This window comes from Choloepus didactylus, chromosome 18 (assembly GCF_015220235.1).
Source record: "Choloepus didactylus isolate mChoDid1 chromosome 18, mChoDid1.pri, whole genome shotgun sequence".
NCBI lineage: Eukaryota > Metazoa > Chordata > Mammalia > Pilosa > Megalonychidae > Choloepus > Choloepus didactylus.
Genome location: NC_051324.1, coordinates 45,116,172 through 45,142,855, shown reverse-complemented (window position 1 = coordinate 45,142,855; position 26,684 = coordinate 45,116,172). Strand labels below are relative to the sequence as shown.

General features: G+C 53.0%; 1 protein-coding gene across 6 annotated transcripts in view; it reads left to right on the top strand.

Moving 5' to 3' along the window:
- Positions 1-26,684, top strand: part of ABCC3 (ATP binding cassette subfamily C member 3) — a 49,603-nt gene that overhangs the window by 14,305 nt on the left and 8,614 nt on the right. For 3 of the 6 annotated variants that reach the window (XM_037808437.1, XM_037808435.1, XM_037808436.1), the window contains exons 2-26: positions 2,280-2,456; positions 2,790-2,915; positions 3,106-3,243; positions 4,124-4,249; positions 4,518-4,579; positions 5,300-5,419; positions 6,543-6,734; positions 9,246-9,423; positions 9,522-9,683; positions 10,208-10,300; positions 11,523-11,726; positions 11,825-11,971; positions 12,403-12,490; positions 12,997-13,063; positions 13,291-13,417; positions 13,503-13,679; positions 18,644-18,811; positions 19,083-19,275; positions 20,173-20,287; positions 20,485-20,632; positions 20,739-20,946; positions 21,073-21,383; positions 22,516-22,715; positions 22,862-22,988; positions 24,016-24,117. In XM_037808437.1, the coding sequence (XP_037664365.1) occupies positions 2,280-2,456; positions 2,790-2,915; positions 3,106-3,243; positions 4,124-4,249; positions 4,518-4,579; positions 5,300-5,419; positions 6,543-6,734; positions 9,246-9,423; positions 9,522-9,683; positions 10,208-10,300; positions 11,523-11,726; positions 11,825-11,971; positions 12,403-12,490; positions 12,997-13,063; positions 13,291-13,417; positions 13,503-13,679; positions 18,644-18,811; positions 19,083-19,275; positions 20,173-20,287; positions 20,485-20,632; positions 20,739-20,946; positions 21,073-21,383; positions 22,516-22,715; positions 22,862-22,988; positions 24,016-24,117 (3,756 nt within the window). Of the gene's footprint in view, positions 1-2,279; positions 2,457-2,789; positions 2,916-3,105; positions 3,244-4,123; positions 4,250-4,517; positions 4,580-5,299; positions 5,420-6,542; positions 6,735-9,245; positions 9,424-9,521; positions 9,684-10,207; positions 10,301-11,522; positions 11,727-11,824; positions 11,972-12,402; positions 12,491-12,996; positions 13,064-13,290; positions 13,418-13,502; positions 13,680-18,643; positions 18,812-19,082; positions 19,276-20,172; positions 20,288-20,484; positions 20,633-20,738; positions 20,947-21,072; positions 21,384-22,515; positions 22,716-22,861; positions 22,989-24,002; positions 24,119-26,684 lie in introns of those variants that run through there. The other 3 variants (XM_037808439.1, XM_037808438.1, XM_037808440.1) reach the window with 3 other exon arrangements.

Genomic DNA, 26,684 nt, shown 5'->3' with positions numbered 1-26,684 from the left:
CTTGAAAACGTTATGCAAAGTGAAAGAAGCCAATTAAAAAAGATAACATGCAATTCCATTAATATTAAATGTTCAGAAGAGGAAAATCTATTGAGACATAAAGATTAGTGGTTGCTTCTGGCTGCGGAGAATGAGGGAGTAGGGAGGGTAATAATTAACGGTTACAGGGTTTCTTTTTGAGGTGATGAAAAATGAGATAAAATTGACTATGATTATGGTTGCTCATATCTGCGAAAATACTAAAAACTGTCAAATGGGACATTTTAAATGGGTGAACTGTATGGCATGTGAATGACATCACAGTAAACCTGTTACAAAAAAAAAGAGGTTTTACAGTTCTGTGGGATAGTTGGGGAAGAATTAGTGATAAATACATAGAAAACTAAATAAAAAAATTTTTGAAGCAATGAATTTTATCAAAAACAAAAAAGTTGTGAACTTTGCAGTGAACAATATTTACACAGTCATAAAAGTGTAAACTCTGAATAGTTCACAAAACCTGTGATGTTTCTATATTGACAAGATGAGGGAGGACAAGTCATGAGAGGGGATAAGAAATGTACAGCAGCACCTTCCAAACCAGAAAGAAACTAGTTATAAAAAATTGGTCAATCAAATAATAATAGGAAAAGCATATCATTAAAAAATTTGGAGGTAGATACCAGAAGAAAGTTATCATGTTTGTAAGTGTTTACTCCTGGTATATGGAATTAGGCATGATAAGCAGTGAGACCTTTTCTATGGTTTTCCTTGTTAGATTATGTGTGTGTATAACAGATAAAAATGAAAATGATAAAGATTCAAATTGGCAGTTAGAAGGTCAGTGGTTTTATCCTCAGTGTTAGCAGTCGTCTCTAGGTGGATGGGATTGTGTGTGGTTTTCCTTATTACTTGTCTGTATTTTCTGAGTTTTCTGTAAAGAATAGCTCATGTTTTGAAAGAAGGAGTAAAGATTAGGTCGTTGGTAGCTTTGGAGAAAACAATCTCAGTAAAATATGTGCTTATTAATGAATTTACTCCCACCTCCTTCTGAAAAGTTCTTAGGGGTCATTACAGTCAAAGACAAGGGGGGCCTCGCCAGCCGCCAGGGTGCCCGGCCATCCCAGTTTGCCTGTGACCGAGTGTTTTCTTGGTACATGGAACTTCCAGTGCTAAAAAAAACAGACAGTCCCACAACTCAACGACAAAAACACAAATAACCAATTAAAAAATGGGCAAAGGACCCATACCATCGGAATATTATTTAGCCATAAAACAGAATGAAGTTCTGATACATGCCACGACATGGATGAACTTTGAGGACATCATACTGAGTGAAATAAGCAAAAAAGACAGATATTGTATGATTTCACTTACATGAAATAACTAGAATATGTAAATTTATGGAGACAGAAAGAAGACTTGATCTTGGGGAGAAGGGGAATTACTGCTTAATAGGTATAGAGTTTGGGGGTGATGGAAAACTTTTGGCAATGGACAGTGGTGATGATAGCAGAAATTGTGAACATAATTAAAACCACTGGATTGTATACTTGAAAGTGGTTAAAATGGGATATTTTATTAAAATTTTAAAAATTAAATTAAAAACAAATTCAGGACAGTCCCGTGCAAACCAGGATGGTTGGTGAGCCGGGGTCAACCCCTTAGCTTTGTACTGGGCTTTAGGATTTACCCAGACCTCTCCACAGCCCCTCGCTGCCTGGGTCCCACAGCCACCCAGTGAGGTAGGTGGGGTGGTGGACAGCTCCCTACTTCCTACCTGGGAGAGGCAGAAAGAGAAAAGTGGCCTCTTAAACCATGTGCCGGTTACTTCAATAAAATTAAAAAAAAAAAATTTTTTTAAAGAGAGAGGGAATTTAGAGTGACAGAAAGTGGTTGCCTGGGCCCAGTGCTGGCCGGAGGGATAGATTGCAAAAAGGCACAAGAGAACTTTTGGTGTGGCAGCAATATTCTGTACCTTCATTGTGGTTTTGCAAGTGTTTACAACTGTCAAAACGCATCGAATTGTGTACTTTAAACGGGTGCGGTTTACTGTACATAAATTATACCTTGATTAGAGGGAGAGGATAGGAGGAAATGAGGAAATGGAGGCACCAGGGGAAATCGTGGCCCCCAGGAGAGCCCAGGCTCAGGACCGTGCCCTCTCACTCACACACTTACATCCTCTCATCCTCACACATCCTCGACCCAGCCCCATGGAGATGCAGCGTCCCTCTGGCCCGGCCACCTCCGGGGGCTGAGCCCGAGACTGCAGGTCCTGAATTGCTCTTTCTCCCCAGGACTCCAACCTGTCTGTGTACACAGACAACCCGGACCTCACTCCCTGCTTCCAGAACTCCCTGCTGGCCTGGATTCCCTGCATCTACCTGTGGGCCGCACTGCCCTGCTACCTGCTCTACCTGCGGCGCCAGCATCGCGGCTACATTGTCCTCACTCGCCTCTCCAGGCTCAAAACAGTTAAGGGCTCAGGGCTCTCCTATAGGTGGGGCCGGAGGCTGGGGTCTTCTTCTTTCAGTGAGCCCCTCACCCACCAACCTCAGTGGCTGGACTGAGTTCCCCAGGACTCCCAGCCTCACCCACCCTATACCTTGGGACCACGGCAGCCTGCCAGCTGGATCTGCAACCACCTGGGATATTCCCTGCAGGGGAAGTTCCAGCAACTTCTCCAGCAACAGTCTGCCTGGGCCAGGCTCGGGCAGTCTGGTGGTTTCTAGAGCAAAGGCCGCTCCCCAGCTGAGGCTGTCCGTGCCTCTGGGGATGAGGGTCTCCAACTTGCTCCCTCTCCCTAGGTCCTGGGTGTCCTGCTGTGGTGTGTCTCCTGGGCTGACCTCTTCTACTCCTTCCATGGCCTGACCCAGGACCAAGCCCCTGCCCCCATCTTCTTTATCACCCCCCTGGTCATGGGGATCACCATGGTCAGTGTGGGGCCCAGAGAGTTGGGTGGGGGAGGGTGGCCTGTTGGGTTGTAGGATCACGCGGTGTGCTTTTGAGGAGAAGGGCAGGACACCACGGGAGTGGGGATAGGACAGCCATGTGGGGTAGAGAGGAATGGCTGCAGAGCCAGATGTGTGTGCCCCGGCCGGGGCCCCCTGCCCTCCCGCACAGGTGCTGGCCACCCTGCTGATCCAGTACGAGCGGCTGCGGGGTGTGCAGTCCTCGGGGGTCCTCATTGTTTTCTGGTTCCTGTGTGTGATCTGCGCCATCATCCCCTTCCGCTCCAAGATCCTTTCGGCCATGGCACAGGTGAGTGGGCCAGGGAAGAGGGTGCCCTGCCAGCTGCAGCCCTCTCAGGGTTTGACCTCAAGGCTCAAGGTCACTGCTGGGTCCCAGGCTCCTCCCCTCTGCCCCTCCCTGGCCTCCCAGAACCTCCCCTGCTGCACAACCTTTTTGAGTTGCTCCCAACTTGCTGCATTTCTGGAGAGAAACAGGCAGGGGATGGGGTGAGGAGGGACCGGTGTGCCCCAGGGGAACGGGGCCCAGACACTGCTGTTGGTGGGAGCCCACAGGAGTGCAGGGGGCTGTTCTGTAGCCCTCCCCCTCCAGGGGCAGTGTCTGCCGCGGGCATCAGTCCATGTCTGTGCAATGAACCAATGTGTGCAGACACGCAGGAATGGTTCTGGCTTATCCGGAAGTCCCGTTGCCTTACTCTCCCCCTTTCTTCCCACCTTCCTCAGCTCCTGGCCTTTCTCTTCATCTTCTCCGGAGAAGACCATGCCCCTGGTGGGGGTGGGGGGAAGGTGTTGGTATGAATCACCAGGGGTCAATCTAGGGCTTCCCCATACCTCCAGCTCAGGGGGAGATGGCTCTGAGCAACCCATTTCCTCACCATGGGCTCTTGGACAAGTTGCTTCATCTTTCTGAGCTTCGATTTCCTTACTTGCAAAATGGGTGTCATGAGATCACCTACCTGATAGGTTGTCGTCATGGTTAGATGAGGTGACATGGGTGCAGCGCTTGGCACAGGGGCAAGTCCTCGCTGAGCAGCAGAACCTGTTATGACCCTCCCTCACCTTTCAGAATCCACTCGTGGGTGACCCCAGAAGCCCCCTGGGTGCTGCCTTCTGCCCTAGAGGAGCCTGCTGCCCCCTGGGGCTCCTAACATCCCCTCCACTCTCCTGCCCAGGGCCAGGTCTCAGACCCCTTCCGCTTCACCACCTTCTACATCTACTTTGCGCTGGTGCTCCTTGCCCTCATCCTGTCCTGCTTCAGGGAGAAGCCACCGCTCTTCTCGCCAGCGAATGCCGACCCTGTGAGTTTGCCGTGGAGGCCAGGGTGGTGGTGGGCTTGCCTCTACATGACGGTCATCTGGCTCCACAGCTGACTTCTCAGCCCAGCCCTTACCAGCCAACTCTGTCCCTTCCAGTTCTCTCCAAGGAGGGTGCTGGGAGAGACGTTGCCACAGTCTGCAAACTGGGGCTCAGAGCACGAAGGAACGTGGGGCCCCCTCCTTTCCTCCGCTCTGCTTGGAGAGGGTGGTGGGTGCTCCTCACTCACTGGTACACTCCTTTGCGGTCTAGAACCCTTGCCCAGAGGCTGGCGCTGGCTTCCTCTCCCGCCTGTCCTTCTGGTGGTTCACAGAGTGAGTTGGCTTTCTCTCTATCCTAGGCCAGAGGGAGGAGGTGAGAGGGAGGAGGGGGAGCAGGCCAGAAGTTCAGGGGCTTCAGGAGTGAGGCCTGGAGGGCCCCCCAGCCCACCCCTCCACCCCAGTGGGCAGGGGGCAGCCGAGGGTGGGAAAACATGTTTGTCCAGGCTGGGGGGCTGTACAGAGGCCAGGCCCGGCCCAGCTCCAACACTAGGCTGTAGGGGGACGGGGTAGGGGGCTGGAAGGAGGCAGGAATTAGTCCTAAGCTCTTCAGTCTTGGATAAGCTGGTCATCTTCATAGCTGCCCCTCAGAGCAGGCTTGAGCCAGAGAACTGTCTGGGACCTGGGTGACAACTCAGTTTCTGCACTTTCCTGAGGAAACACCTGAGGTTGGGGCCAAATCCACCACCCTCAGCCTCCACCCAGGGGTCCTCCATCCAGGGCCCTGGCCAGCATGAATTGAGTCACCAGGGCCCTGGGGCATTCAGGGTGCCCTGGGGGGTTGGGGAGAAGGGGCAGCGGTAGGAAATTCTGCTTGCTGTGGGAATAAAGGTGTCAGCTCCCTTGGCCCCAGCACTCTGGGGACAGCCTCCTTTCTAGAAACCCTGCAGCCAAGCTGCTTTAGGGATTGGGGGGCCTGGACACCGGTCCCCAGCTCCAGGCTGCTGAACTCTGACCGGATGTGGGGCGGCCTGCCCCCACCCTCCCACCCCCCAGGATGGCCATCCTGGGCTACCGGCGCCCCCTGAAGGAGGAGGACCTCTGGACCCTGAACGAGGAGGACCGCTCCCAGCAGGTGATACAGCGCCTGCTGGAGGCCTGGAGGAAGCAGCAAAGGCAGGTGGTGCAGTAAGCCCCACCCCGGGTCACATCTCCCACCTCCAGCTCCTTCACATACCCCGGGTCTCCTGCCAGTGGGGAAACTGAGGCTGATAGACCTGGGGCGATCACATCTAGGGGTTGGGGAGAAGAGCGGCCACAGGTGATTTCTCGGCAGCCTCGGGACCATTGGGTGGGAACCTCAGGCCTGGGTGGGGCAGCTCTCCCAGCTCTGCAGGGGGCAGGGAATGGCTGGCACTTCCGGGCTTAGTCCATCCCAGGCATGGTCCTAAGCATGCAGATTAACTCACTTAATATGGCCAACAGCCTTTCAGTGTAGGGTCCACTATTGGCGTGTCACAGGTGGGGATCCGAGGCCCAGAGGTGAGTGCAGCTCCCAGGTTTCCCCAGTGGGGTGTGGCAGAGCAATTCTCCGTACCCTGCCCGATTCCCAGGGCAGACTCCAGGCACTGCCCTCAGGAGGGGAAGGGGCTGCAGAAGAAGGTTGGGGCCAGCCCCTCTCCTTCCTGCCTCCCCCTGTCTGGGGGCAGGAGCGGGCTGAGACGACCCCAGGAACCCGGCTCTGACCCTGCCCAGCTCCCCAGCCAAGAGAGCTGGGGCTGAGAGGCCTCCTTCTCCCCCAACTTCTGACCCCAGGATGGAATCCCCTTCCCTCCCACCCACAACACGGGGCCTGGGCGTTCAAGGCTCTTTCAGCCCAGAGCCCCCGCACAACTGGCTGCTGGGGGAGCCGGGCACTTGGGCCTGGTCAGCAGAATCTCGCTTATCCTTCCATGCCACCACCCCCTCCCTGCTCAGCTCCATCCTTGCCCAGCACCCTCTCTGAGCCAGCACTGGGGAGGCGGCTAGAGGGCTGGAGGCTGGGAATTGCTGGGTTTCAATGGCTTTGGGGTAGGATTTGGGACATCCCTTCATTTACCCTGTAGATCCTAGGGAGAGAGTCACCTGGGGGATTCTCAGCTGGAAGGTCATTTTTTTCTGTCTCTTCCCAGCTCTGAGAGCTGAGAGAGCAGCCCCCTCACTTCTCCCCCTCTGCTTCTCCCTCCTAGCTGTTCCAGCCTGGCCCTGTGGTTTCCAGGGGCCCATGTGCTCATTCCTACCCACTGCCCCTTCCCCCCAGGAACAAGGCTGCAGCGGCATTTGAGAAGAAAGACTCCAGTGAGGGCGAGGTGCTGCTGGGGGGCCGGTCCAGACCCAAGGAGCCCTCCTTCCTGTGGGCCCTCTCGGTCACCTTTGGCCCTAGCATCCTCATCAGTGCCTGCTACAAGCTGATCCAGGACCTGCTCGCCTTCGTCAATCCCCAGCTGCTCAGGTCTTACCACACTCCTTCCTGCTGTAGTGTTCCCTGGGGAGGGAGGCTGGCTGGTTGGCTGGCCCTGGGGGTGAACCCAGAGGGATGTGTCAGGAAGAGAATCCCAGACCAGAACCAGAGAGGTTATCCCACTTTCTGTGTGATCTTTGGAAAGCCCTGTCAATTCTCTGTACCTCAGTTTCCCCATTCAGATTTAACTGACATTTTGCCAGATGCATATTGTGTGCCAGACACCATGGTGTACACATTAACAAGCATTCTCTTTACAGCCTCCCAGCGCTGCTACAGGGAGGTGCCCCTTATCCCATTTTACAAAAGAGGAAGTGGAAACCCAGAGAGGTGACGTGGCCTGCCCAAGGAAGGGCATGGAGCTGGTGAAGACGGTGTTGGGTTTGAATCCAGGGTTCTGAACTCCCATTACAGAGCCCAACCCATTCCACTGCCATCAGCTATCATCCAGCAACTGAGCCCCCTGCCCCTTGCCCCTCCATTCATTCATTCATTCATGCATGCATGCATTTGTTCATTCAGCAAACAGTTATTGAGCCCTCCAGGGTACCAGACGTGGTGTTGGGTGCTAGCGATACAGAGATTAATGAAATGTGGTTGTAAAGTCTTGTGGGATAATCCAACTAAAGTGCAGTGTGGACAAAGGTGTACTCAGGAGGGATAAGGAAGCCAGCGTGGGAAGGGTCAGGGAACCTTGCCAGCTAAGGAGGAGTTTGGAAGGACAAATTGGCATTGACTCAGTAAAGAAGGAGGAGAAAGTGCAGCTCAAGAAAAGGCCTAACCCAGCATGACTCAGGAACTTCAGGTAGTTCTGAATGCTGGAGAATAAGGTGGCCAGAAAATTGAAGTGAGAAAGAGAGCTTTACGTTTTGTCTTGAAAGCTAAGGGGATCCTTGAAAGATTTTAAGCCAGAGAGGACATCTGGCTTGCATTTTGGAAGGATCTCCGGTTGATAGCGTGGGGGGTGCAGGACGGGGCGGCCAGGTGGAAGTGGGCTGACCAGGTCAGACGAGAGCCCAGGCCAGGGTGGCATAAGGGTTCAGGAGCTATTCAGGAGACAGGTGACAGGTGTGTGTGCCAGGGGCAGGGAAGAGGCTAGGGACCTTGGGTTCTGGCCTGGGTAACTGGAGGACAGCTGGTCTCTCCATGACGTGGTGAGCTCGGCGGGAGGAGGAGGTTTGGCACGGGGCGAGATGGTGAGTTGAGTCATGGCTGTGTTGAACCAGAGGTGCCAATGGGCCTACAAGGGGAGGTGCCCAGTGAGCTGGAGAGAGTGTTTTCAGAGCCATAAGCGTGGGAGTCCAGGGTCCCACATCTGTGGCTCTGTTCTCCCAGCAAGCCCAGGCTGAGGGAGGGGAGAGGGCCCCAGTCAGAGCCCTGGGGAAGTCTGACAGGTAAGGGCTGAGCAGGTGAGACTGACTGGGAGCAGAGGCCAGGATTGGGCAAAGAACCTGGTAGGAGGCAGTTTGGAGCAGAGCACAGAAAACCACTTCCCAGGGGCAGGAGAAAAGTTGGCCAGGAAAATAGGGCCAAGGAAGGCACCTTGCCAACTTGTTAGGGATTTCTCCAAGAGCAGCGCCCGGACAGGGTCAGAACCTGAAAGCAGAGGGTCTGTAGTGGAGACGGGGGCCATGGAGGTCTAGAAACTTGCTGTAAAGGAATGGGAGGCCTGGCTTCAGCCATGGGATCAGGGGAGTTTGTTCTGACAGGGAAAAGACATGTTGATGGGTGAAGGTACAGGGTCGCCAGGAGAGATGACGATATCAAAGATCAGGAGAAAAGAGGCATCGACAGAGCATGCTCCTGAGGAGGAGGATGGGATCCAGGGCCAGGAAAGATGAGGGACACCTCCTGTTGTGAGGCTAGAGGAAAGGAAGAGGGTGGGTTCAAAGGGGAGTCTGTGGCTGGCAGGGAGCTCTCAAGGGGTGGCAATGGTAGGAAGGCAGGATGGCTACTGCTGAGAGGGCATTGGGGACAGGTGAAGGGGAGGTGGTGGATTAGGGCCCTGGAAAGTGTCACCGGCAGCCCTGGGGTCACCGATGTTGCAGGGGATGAATTTGAGGGACGAGGGTCTGCATGGTCCTGCAGTAGCCTCTGGAGCCCTCAGCAGCCCAGAAGGTGCAGAAAAGTCAAATGAGTGGACCGGGTCATGAAAATGGACACATGGCATTTCTTCTTGTCATGAGGTTCAAGGAGGGAAGCAAGGCAGGCCGGTGAGGCTACTTGGTAAGGCAGGGATGGAAGGGGTGGACCACAGGGCCATGATGGATAGGAAAGGAGGTCAGGGCAGAAGGGAGCAAGATGTGGGGTCATGGGCTTGAGGCAGCACTGGGCTGCCCCCTTCCAGCCTGGGCCATGGGGTGGAGGCGTCAGCAGTCCCCACCCCGGGGTTGCAGGGACAGGGGCAGAGTGGAGGCTGAGTGTGAAAAGGGAGGGCAGCCGGAGGGAACAGGCTGGAGGGAGACCCCACCTGACCCCCGTGCCTCTTTTCTCCCCTTGCAGCATCCTGATCAGGTTCATTTCAACCCCTGAGGCCCCCTCCTGGTGGGGCTTCCTGGTGGCTGCGCTGATGTTCACGTGCTCCGTGATACAGACCCTGGCCCTGCACCAGCACTTCCAGTGCATCTTTGTGACCGCACTGCAGCTGCGCACGGGGATCATAGGTGTCATCTACAGGAAGGTCAGGCGGAGCAGGGGCCCGGGGGCTGGGGAGGTGGGGCCCGGGGAGCCTCGGACAGGCTCAAGGGTCTGGTCCATCACCCTGCTGTCCACCTGCAGGCTCTGGTCATCACCAACTCAGTCAAGCAAGAGTCCACTGTGGGAGAAATTGTCAACCTCATGGCAGTAGACGCCCAGCGCTTCATGGACCTCGCCCCCTTCCTCAACCTGGTCTGGTCAGCCCCTCTGCAGATCATCCTGGCAATCTACTTCCTCTGGCAGGTGACTCTCAGCTGTGACCTCTGTCCCCTTCCTCTTGCTACAGAAGGGACAAAAGAAGGTCATTCTGGGTCAGCAGAGGTGCACAGCTGCCCTAGAGGGGAGGGGAGTGGGGGGGAGGTGTGCGACTGTGAAGATGTTGGTGTCTGCAACTGGGTCTTTCCAGCCTTTCCTGCAGAACCAGGGACAAAAGAGGGACTTAGAGGCAGGGAGGTGCGATCTGGCTGTTAGTGTCTGTCTGACTGTCTGTATTTGCCTTCTTGTGTGTCTGGATATCTTCCTGTTTTGGCTTCTTTGTCACTATCGGTGGTTGTTATCTAACAGACTGGCTAACTCTGCAAATGTTTTGGTCACTCTGGCTTTCTTTCTATGGCTGCTTTTCTCTATCTGTCTGTCTGACTGCTATCTTTTGCTTCCTGCCCGTCTCCACATTTCAGGCCAACAGGCCTCTGTGTGTCTGTTGGGTTTTGTCTACCGACTTCAGTTATCTGTCTGTCCATCTTATCCATCCACCTGTGTGTCTTCAGAACCTGGGTCCCTCCATCCTGGCTGGGGTTGCACTGATGGTCTTGCTGATTCCACTCAATGGAGCTGTAGCCATGAAGATGCGGGCGTTCCAGGTGGGTGCCACCAGAGGGAGCAGATGCCACCAGAGGGGAGCAGGTGCCTGGAGGAGGATGCATCTTAACCCAGTGGTCTCTCAATTACTTTGCTTGTTGAGCATGGATGGCTACGGGCCTTGGTTTGCTTCCACAGCCACCCCAAAAGGCTTTCATAACATTCTCATTGGGCCACTGAGGAACCAAGGTCCAGTCCAGAGTCAGGCAGAGCCAGGACTTGAATCTGCATCTTCTGGTCTAATGAGAGCTTTCCCCACCATACTATGCTGAGTGTCCATAGCCAGGCCTTTAGTCTTTATTTGCAAACAATTATTGAAGTTTTCATTGGCTTCTCATTGCAAAGAGAATAAATGACAAATGCTCTAAGACTGCTGCCCCTGCTCACCTTTCCAGCCCACACCCCTGGTGTATAGTCGAGTTTCAGCCAATCTGGCCTTCTTTCTTTCCTCCAAAGCACCATGCTCGGTGTGCCTCTGAGCCCCCACAGATGCTGTTCCCTCTGCCAGGGATGTTCCCCGCCCCCGCCTGCCTAACTCCGTCCCTTCCCGCACCTCTCAGCTTAAATGCCACTTCAAGAGGCCCCTTTATCACCTCGTCTTAGTTCTCCTGTCCTCACCCCACTTTTCTCTTGCAGTGAGCATCATTTTATTCCCCCATGGAGCACACATGATACTTTGTAATTAAACACTGATTTGGGTAATTGTTTGCTTTATATCTGCCTCCCCTATCAGACTGTCAGTTTCATCATGGTCGGGTCTTGTCAGAATTGTTCATCATTATATCTCCCACACCCAGCACTTAGGAGGCATTCAGTAAATAGGGGTTGAGTGAATAAATTAATTTGGTGCACCATGCCCTGAGTTAGGGCCTGAGGGAACAAAGATAAATCAGAACTGATCGCTACCCCCAGAAAGCTCACAGCCTAATAGGGGAAACATATACTCAAAAGGATTATTATGGGAAAAAAAGGAAAGGACAGTATGCTTTAGACACCCAAGGAAGGGGGCAGAAGATGCTGTCTGGGAGAGTCAGTGACAGTGGCCTCGTGACTGGAGCTGGACTTTGTCAGGCAGAGAAGTGGGGCCCGTGGGCTGGACGGCCCAGGCAAAGGCAGGGAGGGGTGAGAAGGAAGGGTGAGCCCCCGCAGAATGCATGAACCCTGTGGGTAGGTGGTCTGGGAAGGGGAGCAGGGACCTCCCCTGCCGCACTCTCCACCACGCAGGTGGAGCAAATGAAATTGAAGGACTCACGCATCAAGCTGATGAGCGAGATCCTGGGTGGCATCAAGGTGCTGAAGCTGTACGCCTGGGAACCCAGCTTCCTGAAGCAGGTGGAGGGCATCCGGCAGAGTGAGCTCCGGCTGCTGTGCAAGTCTGCCTGCCTCCACGCCATCATCACCTTCACCTGGACATGCACCCCCTTCCTGGTGAGGCTCCCCAGCCGGGGCTGGGATCCTGTGGCCTGCTCAGGCAGCCTAGCCCCCTGGGAGCCCACCCTGATGTCCCACTCCCCTCTTCTGCCCAGGTGACCCTGGTCACTCTTGGGGTGTACGTCTCTGTGGACGAGCGCAACGTGCTGGATGCTGAGAAAGCCTTTGTGTCCTTGTCCTTGTTCAACATCTTAAAGATGCCCCTCACCATGCTGTCCCAGTTAATCAGTGGCCTGGTCCAGGTAAGGCCAGGTGGGGCCCGGGGTTCTTCTGGAGATAGGGCAGGTTGTCAGGGTCAGGCAAGGGTCATTTAGGGTCAGGTTCCAAGGGCAGAGAGAGTTTCTGGAATCATTTGAGGGCCATTTGGGATTATGGAAAGTTCAAGTTTGAATGAGGTCATCAGGATCAGGGGTCATTTGCAGTCAGAGGAGGTCAGCCGGGTTCTCTGGAAACCTGAGTTCCGGAGATAACCTCTTCTTATTAACCTGGCCCCTTTTTTAAGAAAGTGGGAGCCATGGAAGACTCGGACAGGGGGTGGGGGGTGGGACGGCCGGCTTCAGCATCTGGGCCCATTGGGGCCCCTGAGTAGCCCAGGAAGTTGGGGACCAGGCAGGGACAGGAGGGCGTGGGGGGCAGAAGGCTGTCCCCAGGGCTGACTCATACCCTCCTTCAGACCAGTGTGTCTCTGAAACGGATCCAGCATTTCCTGAGCCAAGAAGAACTTGACCCCCAGTGTGTGGAAAGAAAGGCCATCTCCCCAGGTCCACAGATCCCCACTGGCCCCAGCCTTTGCTCCAGGAAACCTGTTCCAAGCTTCCTAAGTTTTCTCTTGGGACCTTTTCTTCTCTTTACACATCTACTTTAACTCTAAGGCCCACCTTCCTGCTCCGGGGCTCTCTGGTCTCCCCCTTCCCCCTCCCCAGGACTCCCCTCACTCTTTTCTTCCCCAGGGCTGCCCTCTCCCTGGCCCTGGGCTTCCTGCCCCTGCATCCCTTCCCCCAGTTTCCCTGCCCTCTCCCTGGGCCCTTCCCCCAGGGGTCCCCACACCGCTTCCTCCTCTCCTTCCTCCAGGGATTCCCCCACCTTGCCTAGGCATCCTGCCCCTCCCCCACCTTGCCCTGTCCCCCACCTTGCCCCTCCCCCACCCTTCCTCTCCCCCACCTTGCCCCTTCCCCCTACCTTGCCCCTTCCTCTCCCCCACCTTGCCCCTCCCCACCTCCTTCCCCATCCCTGGGCTCCCTGACACTGTACACCTTGGTCCTCCCAGGCTATGCTATCACCATACACAGTGGCACCTTCACCTGGGCCCAGGACCTGCCCCCAACTCTGCACAGGTACCAGGTTCTCCCACTCCCTTCTCAGCTGCCTAAGGTGGTCCTCACATCCACAGCAGCCCCCACCTCCCAGTCTTTGGCCTGGACTGCAGGAAGAACCTCGGCTCGCCAGGGTGGCGTCTGGAAGCAGGGAGGCTTGGGTCTCCAGTGGAGGGTTGGGGAACCAAAACCCCGCCCCCCCCATCCTGACCCTGCCTGTGACGGGCTCCTTGCCTCCCTGTGCCCAGCCTGGACATCCAGGTGCCAAAAGGAGCGCTGGTGGCTGTGGTGGGGCCCGTGGGCTGTGGGAAGTCCTCCCTGATTTCTGCCCTGTTGGGAGACATGGAGAAGCTGGAAGGCAAGGTGCACGTGAAGGTGAGAGGGGAGGGCGCTCCTGGGGAGGTCACGGGGCTTGGCCATTTCTTGGGCAAACCCCGAGGTAACCTTCTCCTGCGGCCAGGGCTCCGTGGCCTACGTGCCCCAGCAGGCGTGGATCCAGAACGCCACTCTTCAGGAAAACGTGCTGTTTGGTCAAGCCCTGGACCCCAAGCTCTACCAAAAGACTCTGGAGGCCTGTGCCCTGCTGGCTGACCTGGAAGTGCTGCCCGGTGGGGACCAGACAGAGATCGGAGAGAAGGTACAGGAAGCCCTCCCACGCCCAGGGAGCTGGCACATTCAACTGCTCTCTTCAACCCAGTCAAGATCCATATATTCATTGATTCATTCATTCATTCATTCACTCATTCAAGAAACATCATGCCCAGCTCTGTGCTAAGCCCTGGGGAAACATGTCCTGTCCTCTTCCCCTTCACCAACAAGGAGCTGTGTGTTGAAGCTGCAGGAGGCCCTCCGTGCTTGTTGCAACAAGGGAAAAGAAAGCACTCTAAACACAAGCCTGGGGTCTGTGAGGGGCTGGTGAATACTGACGACGGACTGCTCGTTTATAGCTGTTACACAACAACAGTCCAGCCCACTTGATGCAAGAGGGGATGATGGAGAAAACCTGTTGTTTTGGTTTGCTAAAGCTGCTGAAATGCAATATGCCAGAAATAGTTAGCTTTTATAATGGGGGTATATTAGTTTACAAATTTACAGTTCTTAGGCCATGAAAATGTCCCAATTAAGCCATCAACAGGATGATACCTGGACTCTGAAGTCATCCGGGACACCTGTCACATGGGAAGGCACATGGCAGCGTCTGCTGGTCCTTCAGTCCCGGGTTTCGTTATCTTCAGCTCTGGTTCCAGTGGCTTCTGCGGGTCCTCTGTCAGCTCCTCCCAGGCTTTTCTCTCTAAGCGCTCTCTCCGGGTGTTTCTCTCTGAGCTCTCGGCTGTTTCTGCCTTTTATCCTCCCGTAAAGGACTCCGTAAAGGACTCCAGTAAAGGATTAAGTTCAGCCCTGAATGGGGTGGGTCACATCTCAATTGAAACAGCCTAATCAAAAGGTCTCACCCACAACGGGTCTGCCCCACAGGGATGGATTAAAAGAACATGGTCTTTTCTGGGGTACATAAGAGCTTCAAACCAGCACACCTACTTTTGGGGTACTAATCCTTTGCAGGTTTCTTTTTTAATTATCTTGAAACAAAATTAAAATCATGGCATTATAAGGCAAAGGAAGGGAGGGAGGGAACCAGGAAGGGAGGAGGCAGTTTTGTGAGCAGGTAGGGGCTGTAGTGCCTTCAGGCCCTGGCTAGAGGCCTGTGCAGAGTACAGGGTATGTGCTGGGGGGCAGGGGGCGGTGCCCTGAGGAAAAGCATCACTTTTGAGCTGAATCTTAACAGCTAAGGAAGAGGAGCTCATCATTTACCTGTTCATTCATTCATTCACTCATTCATTCATCAAATTTTCATTAAGTGAGGAACAAGAGGGCAGAGTGAGAGTCTCCCTGGTTCTGTCCCTCCATGGAAGTTTTAAACAACAAGCAAAAAACAGGCACCCATTATGCACGTACTCCGGCTTCTCCCTCTTGGGACATCCTAAATCTAAAACAGTCTCATTTGGTTCAGTATTAACTTAACTTCAATAACATGCACACAATGTTCCTGTACCCCTGTCTTCTCCACCCTTATGTTGTTTGTTCTCATCATAAATTACATCTTTATACCTCGTGTGCCCCAAACCACAGATTTATCATTATTTCTTATGCATTTGCATCTTAGATCCTGTAAGAAGTTAAAAGTGGAGTTAAAAGCCAAAAATGCAATAGTCCTGGCAATTATATTTATCTACATAGTTAACCTTTATCAGAGATCTGGATTTCTCTACACTGCTTTGATCTAGTGTCCTTTCCTTTCAATCTGAAGAAATTCCTCTAGCATTTCCTGTATGGAGGTTCTGGTAGTGACAAACTCTCTCAGCTTTTATCTGGGAAAGTCGTAATCTCTCTCTCATTTTGAAGGATAGTTTTCCTGGATATAGAATTCCTGGTTGGCAGTTTGATTCTTTCAGCACTTTAAATACATCATCCCACTGTCTTCTTGCCTCCAAGGTTTCTGATGAGAAATCAGCACTTAATTATATCAAGACTCCCTGTACCTTACTCGTAGCTTCTTTCTCACTGCTTTCAAGATTCTGCCTCACCTCTGGCATTCAACAATTTGATTATACTGTGTCTTCGTGTGAGTCTTTTTGAGTTTATCCTCTTTGGAGTTCATTGCACATCTGGAAGTGTACAGTCAGATGTTTCATTAAATTTGGGGAGTTTTCAGCCATTGTTTCTTCTAGTATTCTGTCTGCTCCTTCTCTCTTTCTCCATCTGGGTCCCATCTGTGGGAATTCATATGCTTGATGATGGTCTCTCAGGTTCTATTCATTTCTCTTCATTCTTTTTTCTGATCCTCAGAGTGAATAATTTCAATTGTCATGTTTCAAGTTCACTGGTTTTTTTTCTTCTGTTAGCTCCAATCTGTTGAACCTTTCCAGGGTGTGTGTGTGTGTGTGTTTGTTTCAGTTATTGTGGTCTACAACTCCAGTATTTCTTTTTGGTTGCTTTTTATGATTGCCAGCTGTTTACTTAAATTGTCTTTTTGTTCATCTATTTTTTTTCTGGTTTCCCTTAGTTCTTTGACTGTGTTTTTCTTTAGCTCTTAGAGCATATTTAAGTCAGTTTTTAAAAATCTTTGCCTGTTATTTCAAAAGTCTGGGCTTCTTCCCTGATGGTTTCTGATATATTATTTCCTTGAATGAGCCATAATTTCCTGTTTCTTTATATGCCTTGATTTTTTTTTTTTTGTTACACCCTGGACATTTGAATATTTTAATGTGTTAGCTCTGGAATTTTGTCACTGGAGTGTCTGTTACTTAACCTTGAATCAAGCTAGTGTTATGACAGAGATTTCCTTGAATGCCAGGAGCTAACAAAAAGTGAAAGCAAGCAAGAATGAATGAATGAGTGAAAGAAAGAGAGAAAGCAAGCAAGAAAGAAAGGAAAGAAAACCCTTTCCCAGTCTTTGCACATTGGCTCTGTGTGGGTGCTCTCCTTCAAAGCCCAGCCAACCTTATAATGAGCCTAAAGAACTACCCAAGGGGAAAGGGTAGAGTCCTCTCTGTTCTTTTCTGAGCATGCCCTGGGCATGCACACGTGGCCTTATGAATACCCCCTTTTACATGGGTATTTTCTGAATGCTCCTCTTTCCCAAGGAAATTTGCAGTCTTTTCTATTGGTCCCAGGCATTATATTGTATATCCAGTAATCCTTTGCTCCAGGAAGCTATGGTTTGATTATTTTCTTACAGAGTTTTAGTTGCCTTCTACATCCAGAGCAAGCTCTGGGACCCATGGCCAGAGAGGAGCATCCTTATTCAGTCCTTCATGTTGCCACCAAACAGACTGGAACAGACACACATGCACCCCATTATGCATATAAGGGTTACTCTGCTTCCTCCTGAACCAGGACCAGTGACCTCTCCTGAAGTGTAGGCTGCTGCTCCACCGAGCCAGGAACGGGGTGAGGGAAGGGCAAGTAAAGGTGCCACAAAGTTTTCTTACCATTTTTTAAGTTGCCTTTTTCTTGATTTGGTGTTCACCCAGTTACTGCAACCCTTTAACCATTTTCCCCCATAGCTCTCAGAAGATGGTTCTGCTGATTTTTGCTTGTTATTCAAAATTCTGTGGGGGGACAGAACCCTGGAGCCTCTCACTCCACTGACTTGCTGACAACATCCTTCTCACCCACTAGTTTTGTCTTTTATAGATTCTTGCCTGAATCAGTGTTTACTGTGATGTTTGTCCAATGGTGATTTTCTAACTCCATTCCTTCTATAGTTGTTAGTTGGCATCCTATCATAAGGAAGAGCTTTTCTTTCCCTCTTCTGTATTTACTTATTCATTTATTCACTCATATTGATAGGGGATAGGGGATATTCATATCGATATGGATTCTTATTTGATTCAGTGAGTATCATTATTTATCTTGATGTTCAACTTGTCATTTAAGAGTCTTAAGCAGGAACAGGATCAGAGTTGCATTTTGAAAAGCCATGCTGGCTCAGGGTGGTGAGAACCTGGAAGCCCAGGGACCAGTGAGGAGGCTGGGTGGTGGTCCAGGGAAAGGATGGGGTTGGGGAATGAATGGGCTTGAACATTTTAGGTAGAAGCCCAAGGTTGTGGGAACCCAGAGAAGACCTCACCATCTACAACATAACTCCCCCTCCCCTCTCTCATACCTATCCCTGATTTAATGCCCAGCACATAGCAGAACTCCATAAAGACTGGCTGGTGAATACATGAATGCAGTTGTGCTCATGGGCCTCAGCCAGCACAGCTGCAGTTCCATCCTCCTGCTTCTCCCCAGCAGCTCCAGCCCCCACCCCACCCTGCATCTGCTCTCCCTAGGGCTCAGTTTCTCAGGGCACCCCATAAAGGTGGGCCCTATTCCAGAGGGAACATGGAAAACTGGTGACAGGGGAGCAGACTACACCTCTGGGATATGCCCTCTGGGCCCAGTCCTGCCTCTGCCTGCCTCAGTTTCCTCATCATGAATTAAAGAAAGAGCTTATTCCCCTTTGGTGGCTTAAAAATCTAAGGGTTGATGAATTCCGGGGCTGAGCTGGAGTCATCAGCCCTAGGTTCTGTTTCTTGCTTCTTCGCTTAATAGCCCAGGGCCTTGGACAAAGTTATTAACATCTTGGGCTCAAATTTCTACATTTCAAAAGTGGGGCTGATGATACCTCCCTGGAAGGACTGATGGGGGACCAAATGGGTTAATGGTTATGAACGTCATCTGCCAACTCTACGGGCAATAGGCCGATGAAGGGCCCCCCGGGGAGTCCCGGCCTCCCAGCACATGGAAGTGGCAGGCAGGGAAAACAGCTGGGCAGGGTGGAGGAGCAGAGGAAGGAGGAAGTCCTCTCCTGCTGGGGCAGACAGAGCCACGCCGGCGGGGCCAGTGGGAGGAGGATGCCCTCTTCTGCCCCAGAGGACTCTGAGAGCCACCACCCCTTCCTCCATGCCTGGGAGCTTTGAGGGGATGGGACCAGGTATATGGAATGTGGCTTCCGAGGTCTGCCTTGCCTAAGGAGAGTGGACAGTACCTTTGGCCCCTGTGCCTCTCTGCCCCCTGCCATCTGGCTCCTACCTCCCTTAACCCTTCTCCCTACAGGGTATTAACCTGTCAGGGGGCCAGCGGCAGCGGATCAGCCTGGCCCGAGCTGTTTACAGTGGTGCTGACATCTTTTTCCTGGATGACCCACTGTCAGCTGTGGACTCTCATGTGGCCAAGCATATCTTTGACCACGTCATCGGGCCAGAGGGTGTGCTGGCAGGCAAGGTGAGGCCCATGGGAGGCGAAGGGGCTACGGTGAGGGTCCTGGAGAGAACTGGTGAGAGACTGAGGGGTCAACAAGACCTGGAGGTGTGGGAGGCCTAGAAGCAGAAGAGTGGCAGTGGGGGGCACCCTGCAGAGGCATGGGGTGAGTTGCTGGTGGGTGTGCCCCTGTTTCCTGGCATACGGGCAACTCACGCTCACTCCGAGGCCCCATGTCCATGCCGGGGGCAGGTGCTGAGGACGGCGGGGTGAGAGCCTGCTGCTTTCTCTCCAGACACGGGTGCTGGTGACGCACGGCATCAGCTTCCTGCCCCAGACTGACTTGGTCATAGTGATGGCTGATGGGCAGGTGGCAGAGGCGGGGCCCTACGAGGCCCTACTGCAGCGAAACAGCACCTTCGCCGAATTCCTCCACAACTATGTCCCTGATGAGGACGATGGGCTCCCGAAGGAGGACAGCAAGACTGGTATCCGCCATCCCCAGCCCTATATGAACCTGTGCCCTTCCACCTGTCTCCAGGTGTCGGAGTGTCTCTGGACCATACCAGTGCTGTACAAGGAGGGCCTGGGAAACTGGGACACCTCACCAGAGGGAGAGTGAGCTGGGCATAGAGTCACGCCCCCCCACCCCTCTTCCCTGACTGTGAGGCCTCAGATCAACACCCCAGGTCTCCAAACTTCAGTTTTCCCATCTGTCAAAAGGACAGAAGGGTCCAGACCCAGCTGATATGGCTGGCTCTTCCACTGGGGATAAATTGTTTGGCCTATGTGCAAGTCCTTGGTGAAGTCATTTATTTGTCAACAAATATTTTCAAGCATGTTCCAGGTGCAGATCTAGGCACTGGGATGTAGCAGCAAAGAAACATAAAAAAATCCTGCCCTCTGAGAGCATATCAAAGCCCAGTCTCCAGCTCCCCAAACCCAAACTCTGGGCTGGCTCACAGACCTTTTCCTGGGTCTTCTCACCCCTATGTGCAGCTAAAGTCTGGAGCTTTTACTAAGTGCCATGTCCCTGGCTAAGCACTTAATGTGCATTCTTTCCTTTAATTCTCACAATAAAGCCATGAGGGAGATATTATTATCTCCATTTTACCTTTGAGGAAACAGCTCAGAGAATATAGAAAGCTGCCTAAGGTCATTCAGTGAGCAAGTGACTCATATGTGAGTCCTCTTTTCCACAGTCCCTAATGGGAAGTTTTTCTTGTTGTCTAACCCAAGTCTTTCTTGCTGCCCTTTCAATCCCTCTCATTTTCTCTCATGCTTTTCCACTCATGTTCCTTCATTGGAGTGGGGATTGGGGGGTGCCCAGGGGCTTGTAGGGTGAGCTAGTTGGCCACTGTCTCGGTCCTCTCACCCTGCTGCAGTCTTGGATGATGTAGAGGATGAGGAGGTGCTGCTGATCGAAGACACACTCAGCGACCACACTGACCTGACAGATTATGAGCCAGTCTCCTATGAGGTCCAGAAGCAACTTATGAGGTGAGCTGCCGAGAGCTCCAAGCCTCCCAGGAGGCTGCATCTGGGCTTCCCAAGCCCTGCCGTGGGGTGGGGGTGGGCTTTCCCCCTGACACCCACACCTTGGGCCTCTGGCTGCAACCTGACCCTTCTCCTGGGCGCTCTGCCTGAGGGTTTGTCAGAGGCCCCCACCCCCCAGGCCTGACCAGCTACCTCTGCAGACAGCTGAGCACCATGTCCTCGGACGGGGAAGGCCACGGTCGGCCCATGTCCCGGAGACGCCTGGGCCCCGCAGAGAAGGCAGCGCGGGCGACAGAGGCAAAGAAGAGTGGGGTGCTGGTCCAGGAGGAGAAGGCCGAGACGGGCAACGTGAGTAGGATGGCTAAGGGGGGCTGGAGGGGGAGAAGAGCCCCCCAGCAGACACTGGGGCTGACGGGAATCTTCTGTCCTTGGCCACCATGGCCACGGGCTGCAGGTGAAGCTGAGTGTGTTCTGGGATTACGCCAAGGCTGTGGGGCTCTGGACTGTGCTGGCCGTCTGTCTCCTATTTGGGGCTCAAAGTGCCGCCGCCATCGGGGCCAACGTGTGGCTCAGTGCCTGGACCAACGAGCCCGTGGTGGATGGCCGCCAGAACAACACGTCCCTGAGGCTGGGCGTCTACGCGGCCTTGGGAATGCTGCAAGGTGAGCCTGTGGGGGCGCCGGGAAGGGGCTCACCTCTGGGCTGAGGTATCCCCCAAACTCTGCCCCTGGCTAGAGCCTCTCCGGCCCTCCCCCGCGAGCAAGCCTGTCCTCTGCCTCCCCGGCCAGGGGTGCTGGTCATGCTGTCGGCCCTCACCTTGGCGGTGGGCAGCGTCCAGGCAGGGCGCTTGCTGCACCACGCGCTGCTGCACAACAAGATGCGCTCACCGCAGTCCTTCTTCGACACGACGCCCTCGGGCCGAATCCTCAACCGCTTCTCCAAGGACATCTACGTCATCGATGAGATCCTGGCCCCCGCCATCCTCACGCTGCTTAATACCTTCTTCAACTCCGCCTCCATCCTCGTGGTCATCATGACCAGCACGCCGCTCTTCATCGTCGTGGTCGTGCCGCTGGCTGCCATCTACGTCTTAGTGCAGGTGAGCAGCGGCGGTCGGCAGGTGGGCGGGGCAGGTGGGCGGGACCTGCCCGTGAGTGGGCGTGTTGGGGCGGAGCTCGCTGGTGGGCGTGGCTCGCTTGTGGTCCAGGTGGGGCGTGGCTTTGTCAGCTCGGCTTTTTTAGAAGCTGTAGTTAAGTTACTTCACCTCTTTGGATCTCAGCTTCCTCACCTGTAATATCGGGACATCATAGAGCCTACCCATAAGACGGAGGTGAGGCTAAAATGAGGTACTCGTGTAAATTGTATGGCTGGCCCTGGAGCGCCTTCCTGTGGGCTCTTTTTTTAAAGAAAACATTAATGGTTTGGGACATAGCCTTCCCAACTTTTTAGACATACTTAAACATAGATGAGGATACACATAGTTGCGTACGTATGTTTTTAACATAAATGGGCCATAATAAAAGGTATGGCTAACTGCAAAAGGCATTCACAGTTGCTGAGCTGGTCTGCAATTAATCAGTTGGTGCTGGCCATGCACAAGGTGGACAGAAGCTCAGCTCTGTGTATGGAGAGGGTGCTCTGGGCACCGGCTGGTCTCAGGCAGGGGTGCCTTACAGATACCTCCTGGAGAGCCCTGCCTGTCTTGGGGCCCGCAGGGTGGAGGATGGAAATTGGAGGCAGAACCACATTTTTTCTGGGGCTGGAGCTTAAACAATTGGGAAAAGAGTTTCTTTAAGAAAAAATAATACAAATTGTTCTTATTTTTTGTGAATTTTACAAAAACATTTGACTATGTGAGCTCCTAAGTGGAGCTAGGCATATTCACTGACTTAGGAGGCCAAATAAGGTCAGGGTTATAATCCATTCAGAGGGTGAGGGGGTTAGGAGCAAAGATCAGGGGATACCTTCTGAACAGGGAATCAGGAAATGCTTCCTGGAGGAAGTATCCAGGAAGACTGAGCAGAGCCAAACCAAGGGAAAGGATGAAATGAGTTCAGGGAGCCACATCAGGACCTTAAGTCTGGGGTTCTTGGGGGTGGGGGAAGGGAGCAGTTTTCATGGGGGACTGTTGCTGGCTAGAAGGAGGCCCCAGGGAAATGGATGGTTTTGGAGGGGTGCAGGACTGAGTTGGGGGCTCCACAGCCCTGACCCCACGCCCTCCACCCTGTCAGCGCTACTATGTGGCCACGTCACGGCAGCTGAAGCGGTTGGAATCGGTCAGCCGCTCGCCCATCTACTCCCACTTTTCGGAGACGGTGACCGGTGCCAGCGTCATCCGGGCATACGGCCGTGGCCAGGACTTCGAGGCCATCACTGATGTCAGAGTGGACAGTAACCAGCAGAGCTGCTATGCCTACATTGTCTCCAACCGGTCAGAAGCCTCACCCTGCCCCCAAGAGCTCCCACCAGGGTCTCTGCTGGAGGGCCCTGCCATTCTGGGTCCTGGACCCTCCTGCCCCATAAACTGCCCCCTTCCTGCACCTGTCTCACGTCCTCCTTGTCTAACCCCTCCCCCAGGTGGCTGGGGATCCGAGTGGAGTTCATAGGGAGCTGTGTGGTGTTCTTTGCCGCGCTGTTTGCCGTGACTGGGAGAAGCAGCCTGAATCCCGGGCTGGTGGGCCTTTCTGTGTCCTATGCCCTCCAGGTATGGAAGGTCCTGGGCTCCAGAGTAGGGCCACCACTAGGATAGCATCTCACAGGTGTCACAAGCAGTTCCCAGTGCCTCTCTCTGCCCAACACAGGGACCAGCCACAGGTTCTGCTCTTGAGAGTGTGGAGAGATACCAGCATCTCCAGGGGATTGTAATGCAGTGTGAGCAGTTCTTTGTCGAGGAAGAACAAAATATCGTTAAGACTTAGAGGAGTTTCTCTGCTTTGGGATTTCGGAGAAATGATCTAGAAGCTTGACCCCAAAGGACAATCAGAACTTGTCCTGTCTGTGGGCAGGATATAAAAGAGCACTGCTGGCAGAGGTCCTGGACAGGAGAGTCTAGGGTTGGAATATACTCTGTGTCCCCAAGCCTGCAGAGAAGGTACATGGAGAAGGTAGCCTGGGGACACAGGCCTGTGCTGGAGGTCAGACAGATGGCCCTGTAACTTACAAACAGGATTTTTGTAAAGCAGATCACATTTTCAATGACTCCAGTCTTGAATGTTTTGGTAAACAAATGGCAGTCCAGTCCAGTCTTCTAGAACGTCGATGCATTTGTGAATCCCCTGGAGATGTTGTTAAAATGCAGCTTCTGATTCTGTAGGCCTGGGGTGGAGCTCAGGATTCTGCATGTCTAACAACACTCCTTGGTATGCAAAGTGTGGTCTCTGGACCAGCTGCATCAGCATCACCTGGGAGCTTGTTAGAAATGCAGAAGCTTAGGTCCTACTCCAGACCTACTGAATCAGAAGCTGCATTTTACCATGATTCCTAGGGAAGTCCTTAGGCATATTAAAGTTTGAGAAGCACTGGGTTAGGTCATCCTTGATTAAATCTGGGTCATCTCACGATGAGGAGCCCCAGGTGTGGCACACCTGTACTTGCAAAGGTCTACCTGGGTCACAAATGGGATAGGAGCATGAGCAAAGAATCTGAACTCTTTTCAAAGACATGGGGGAGGGGGGGAGGGGGGGAGGGGAGGTATATTTTCTTTCTGCCTGTGACCCAGTCCCTTTGACCAGCTGACAATGGCTCTCAACTGGATGGTACGAATGATGTCAGACTTGGAGTCTAACATTGTGGCTGTGGAGAGAGTGAAGGAGTACACCAAGACAGAGACTGAGGTGGGTAATGGGAGGAGCCTGGGGCCGTGGGGAATCTGGCATAGCTGGGGAAGGGTACTTGGTGACCTGCCATCCTTACACACCAAGGCCAACTAACTGTTCAGGTGGCTCTTCATTCACTCATTCACCCATTCAGCCCTCACCGAGCATCAGCTGAAGGTCTGGTTCTATGCTAGGAGCCATAGAGGGGTCAGAGTTGAGCAAGCACATTCTGATTTCAGTGAGAGAAGTAAGACATACTCCAGGGCTCTGCCACAGATAAGGGGGGATCGTTCAGTGAGGGTGATCTGAGAAGGTGGGACTTAAGGGATGGGCAGGTTTTGATAGGTTGGGTAAGATGGTCAGCATTCCAGGTGAGGCAATCAGCCTGGTTGTAGGAGCAGAGGTGGAACAGCATGCCCTTTTTTGGGGAAAGATTCCTGTACTCTGGGGTTCAGACTTTTCTCCACACATTCCTTCTCACAGTCATACCCTAGACCTCTTTGTGCCCAGGGCTGCACCATCTCTGAGATCTCAATGTCAAGCATCCCTCTTTTAGACCACCCCAGCCCCGCCCTCCCAGGTCCTTCACTGTGACAGTACTCTGTCCTCAGTGAGGCCTCCAATCCCGTGACCCTGTCTTTGTCTCTCTGCCCATCGGGTCTTCCTGGTTTCATCTTCCTTCCTGTCCAAACTAGAGTCTACCTTCCATTAATGCAGATACTCTCAACTCCCTTGCCTTTCTCTCTCTCAGTTATTCTCACCTACAAAAGCCCAACCCCAGGTGAGCCCATCTTCATACCTTCTTCATGCCTGCACTGAGCAGCTGAAACATTGCTGGAGAACGTGACATATTTTATTGCAAATTTATAATCACGCATCACTGCTGGGCATTCCCTCTTTGCTTCTCCAATAAGCATGTGTTCCCATTTGGGGGAAGATCTGTTTCCAACACTCTCCTCAAATCCCTGCATGTTCATCTCCCTTGTACTCAGCTGTTGACCCTGACTGACACTTCAGTGAGAAGATAAGTTAGGAGACGTGGACTCCTTTAACCCTCCTGCCCTCAGACCTTCAGAGCTGCCTGTGCTCCCTCACCTCTTCTTCCCTTCTCTTTAACAGGAAATGCCCCTCCTTGTTTCAAAGTCCAGCCCCTTGGGCACTCAAGGCCTTCACTTCCTCAATTACACCTGCCACCTCCTGCGTCATCGGTCCTGCCCCCTCTGCTGGATGGTTCCCAGTCACACGCAAAGATGTGCTACCACAGCTCCCATTCTAGACGAAACATACACTTCCTCCCCCCACATCCCACCCCAGCTAGTAGCCCCATTTTCCTGCTCTCCTTCATCATCAAACTTGTTTTAAAGAATAGTCTGCGTATACTCTCTCCACTCCCTCACCTCCCTTTTACTCATCTGCCTTCTGTTCCCATCCTGCACTGAAACTGCTCACCACTGAACTCCCAGGCTCTCATCTGACTCCCTTCTCAGCCACATTCGGACGAAATAACCCCCCCTCCTTCTTGAACTGTGCCCGCCCCCCCACCATGGACTGTTCTCCCCGTCTGTCAGTCTGTCTCCATCGAGGTGCTCCCAGTCTGGCCTCCATCCTCCCCCTGCCTTCCCCAGGCACCCTACATCATCCCCTGCTGCCCCCAAATTCTCCCTCTTTATGTCTGACCTGCCTATTTCTCCCTGTCTATCCACATGGTACCATCTCCTTATCCTAAAAAATCCTGTCCTCAGCCTTGCTGCCCATTTTTTTCTTTGACACCTCCTCAAGCTGCTTTCCTTTCCGATGGCCGGCAGGGCCAGGGTCACGGTGTGACCTGTGCAGTCGCACAGAGCCCCGCATTAGCAGGACCCCACGCTGGGTTTAGTTCTCCATTGTTGCCAGCTTGCAATTCTTAGTTTTTGAACAAGGGCTGTCACATTTTCATTGTGCACTGGACCTCACAAATTATGGCTGGTGCCTGTCTCGAAGCCATCATCATCTCATTCCCAGATTATTGCAACAGCCTTCTAACTGGTCTCCTGTTTCCACTCTCCTCACCACCCCCCATCTATGCTCCTCTTAGCAGCCAGAGGGAACCTTTAAAAACACATCAAATCACACCATTTCTCTAGGCACAGCCCTCTAATGGTTCTGCGTCTTAGAGTAAAAACAGAACAGAACAAAACAAAACAAAACAAACATGGTACTTAAAATGGCCTGCAGGGCCCTCCACGACGGGGCGCCCACTACCTCATTTTCCTCCCTCTCATCTTTCTCTCCGAGCCCCAGAACACACCTGGAGCACTGGCTCTTGCTGTTCCCTCTGCTTGGAATGCCCTTCCCCCAGGTAGCCACTTGTCTTGATCGCTCACCTCCTTTAGGTCTTTATTCAAACATTGCTTCCTCCAGGAAGCCTTCCCTGGCCCCTGTGCAGTAACACCAAGTGCACCCGGTCGCCTCCCCCAAGCTGGCATCACCTTCTCACATAAAAGAGATTTGACTATTTGCTGATCATATGTTTCCCCCAACTGGAGTATAAGCCTCAGGAGGGCATGAAAGGGGGTGAGAGGTCTCGGGCAGGCAGGAACAAGGCA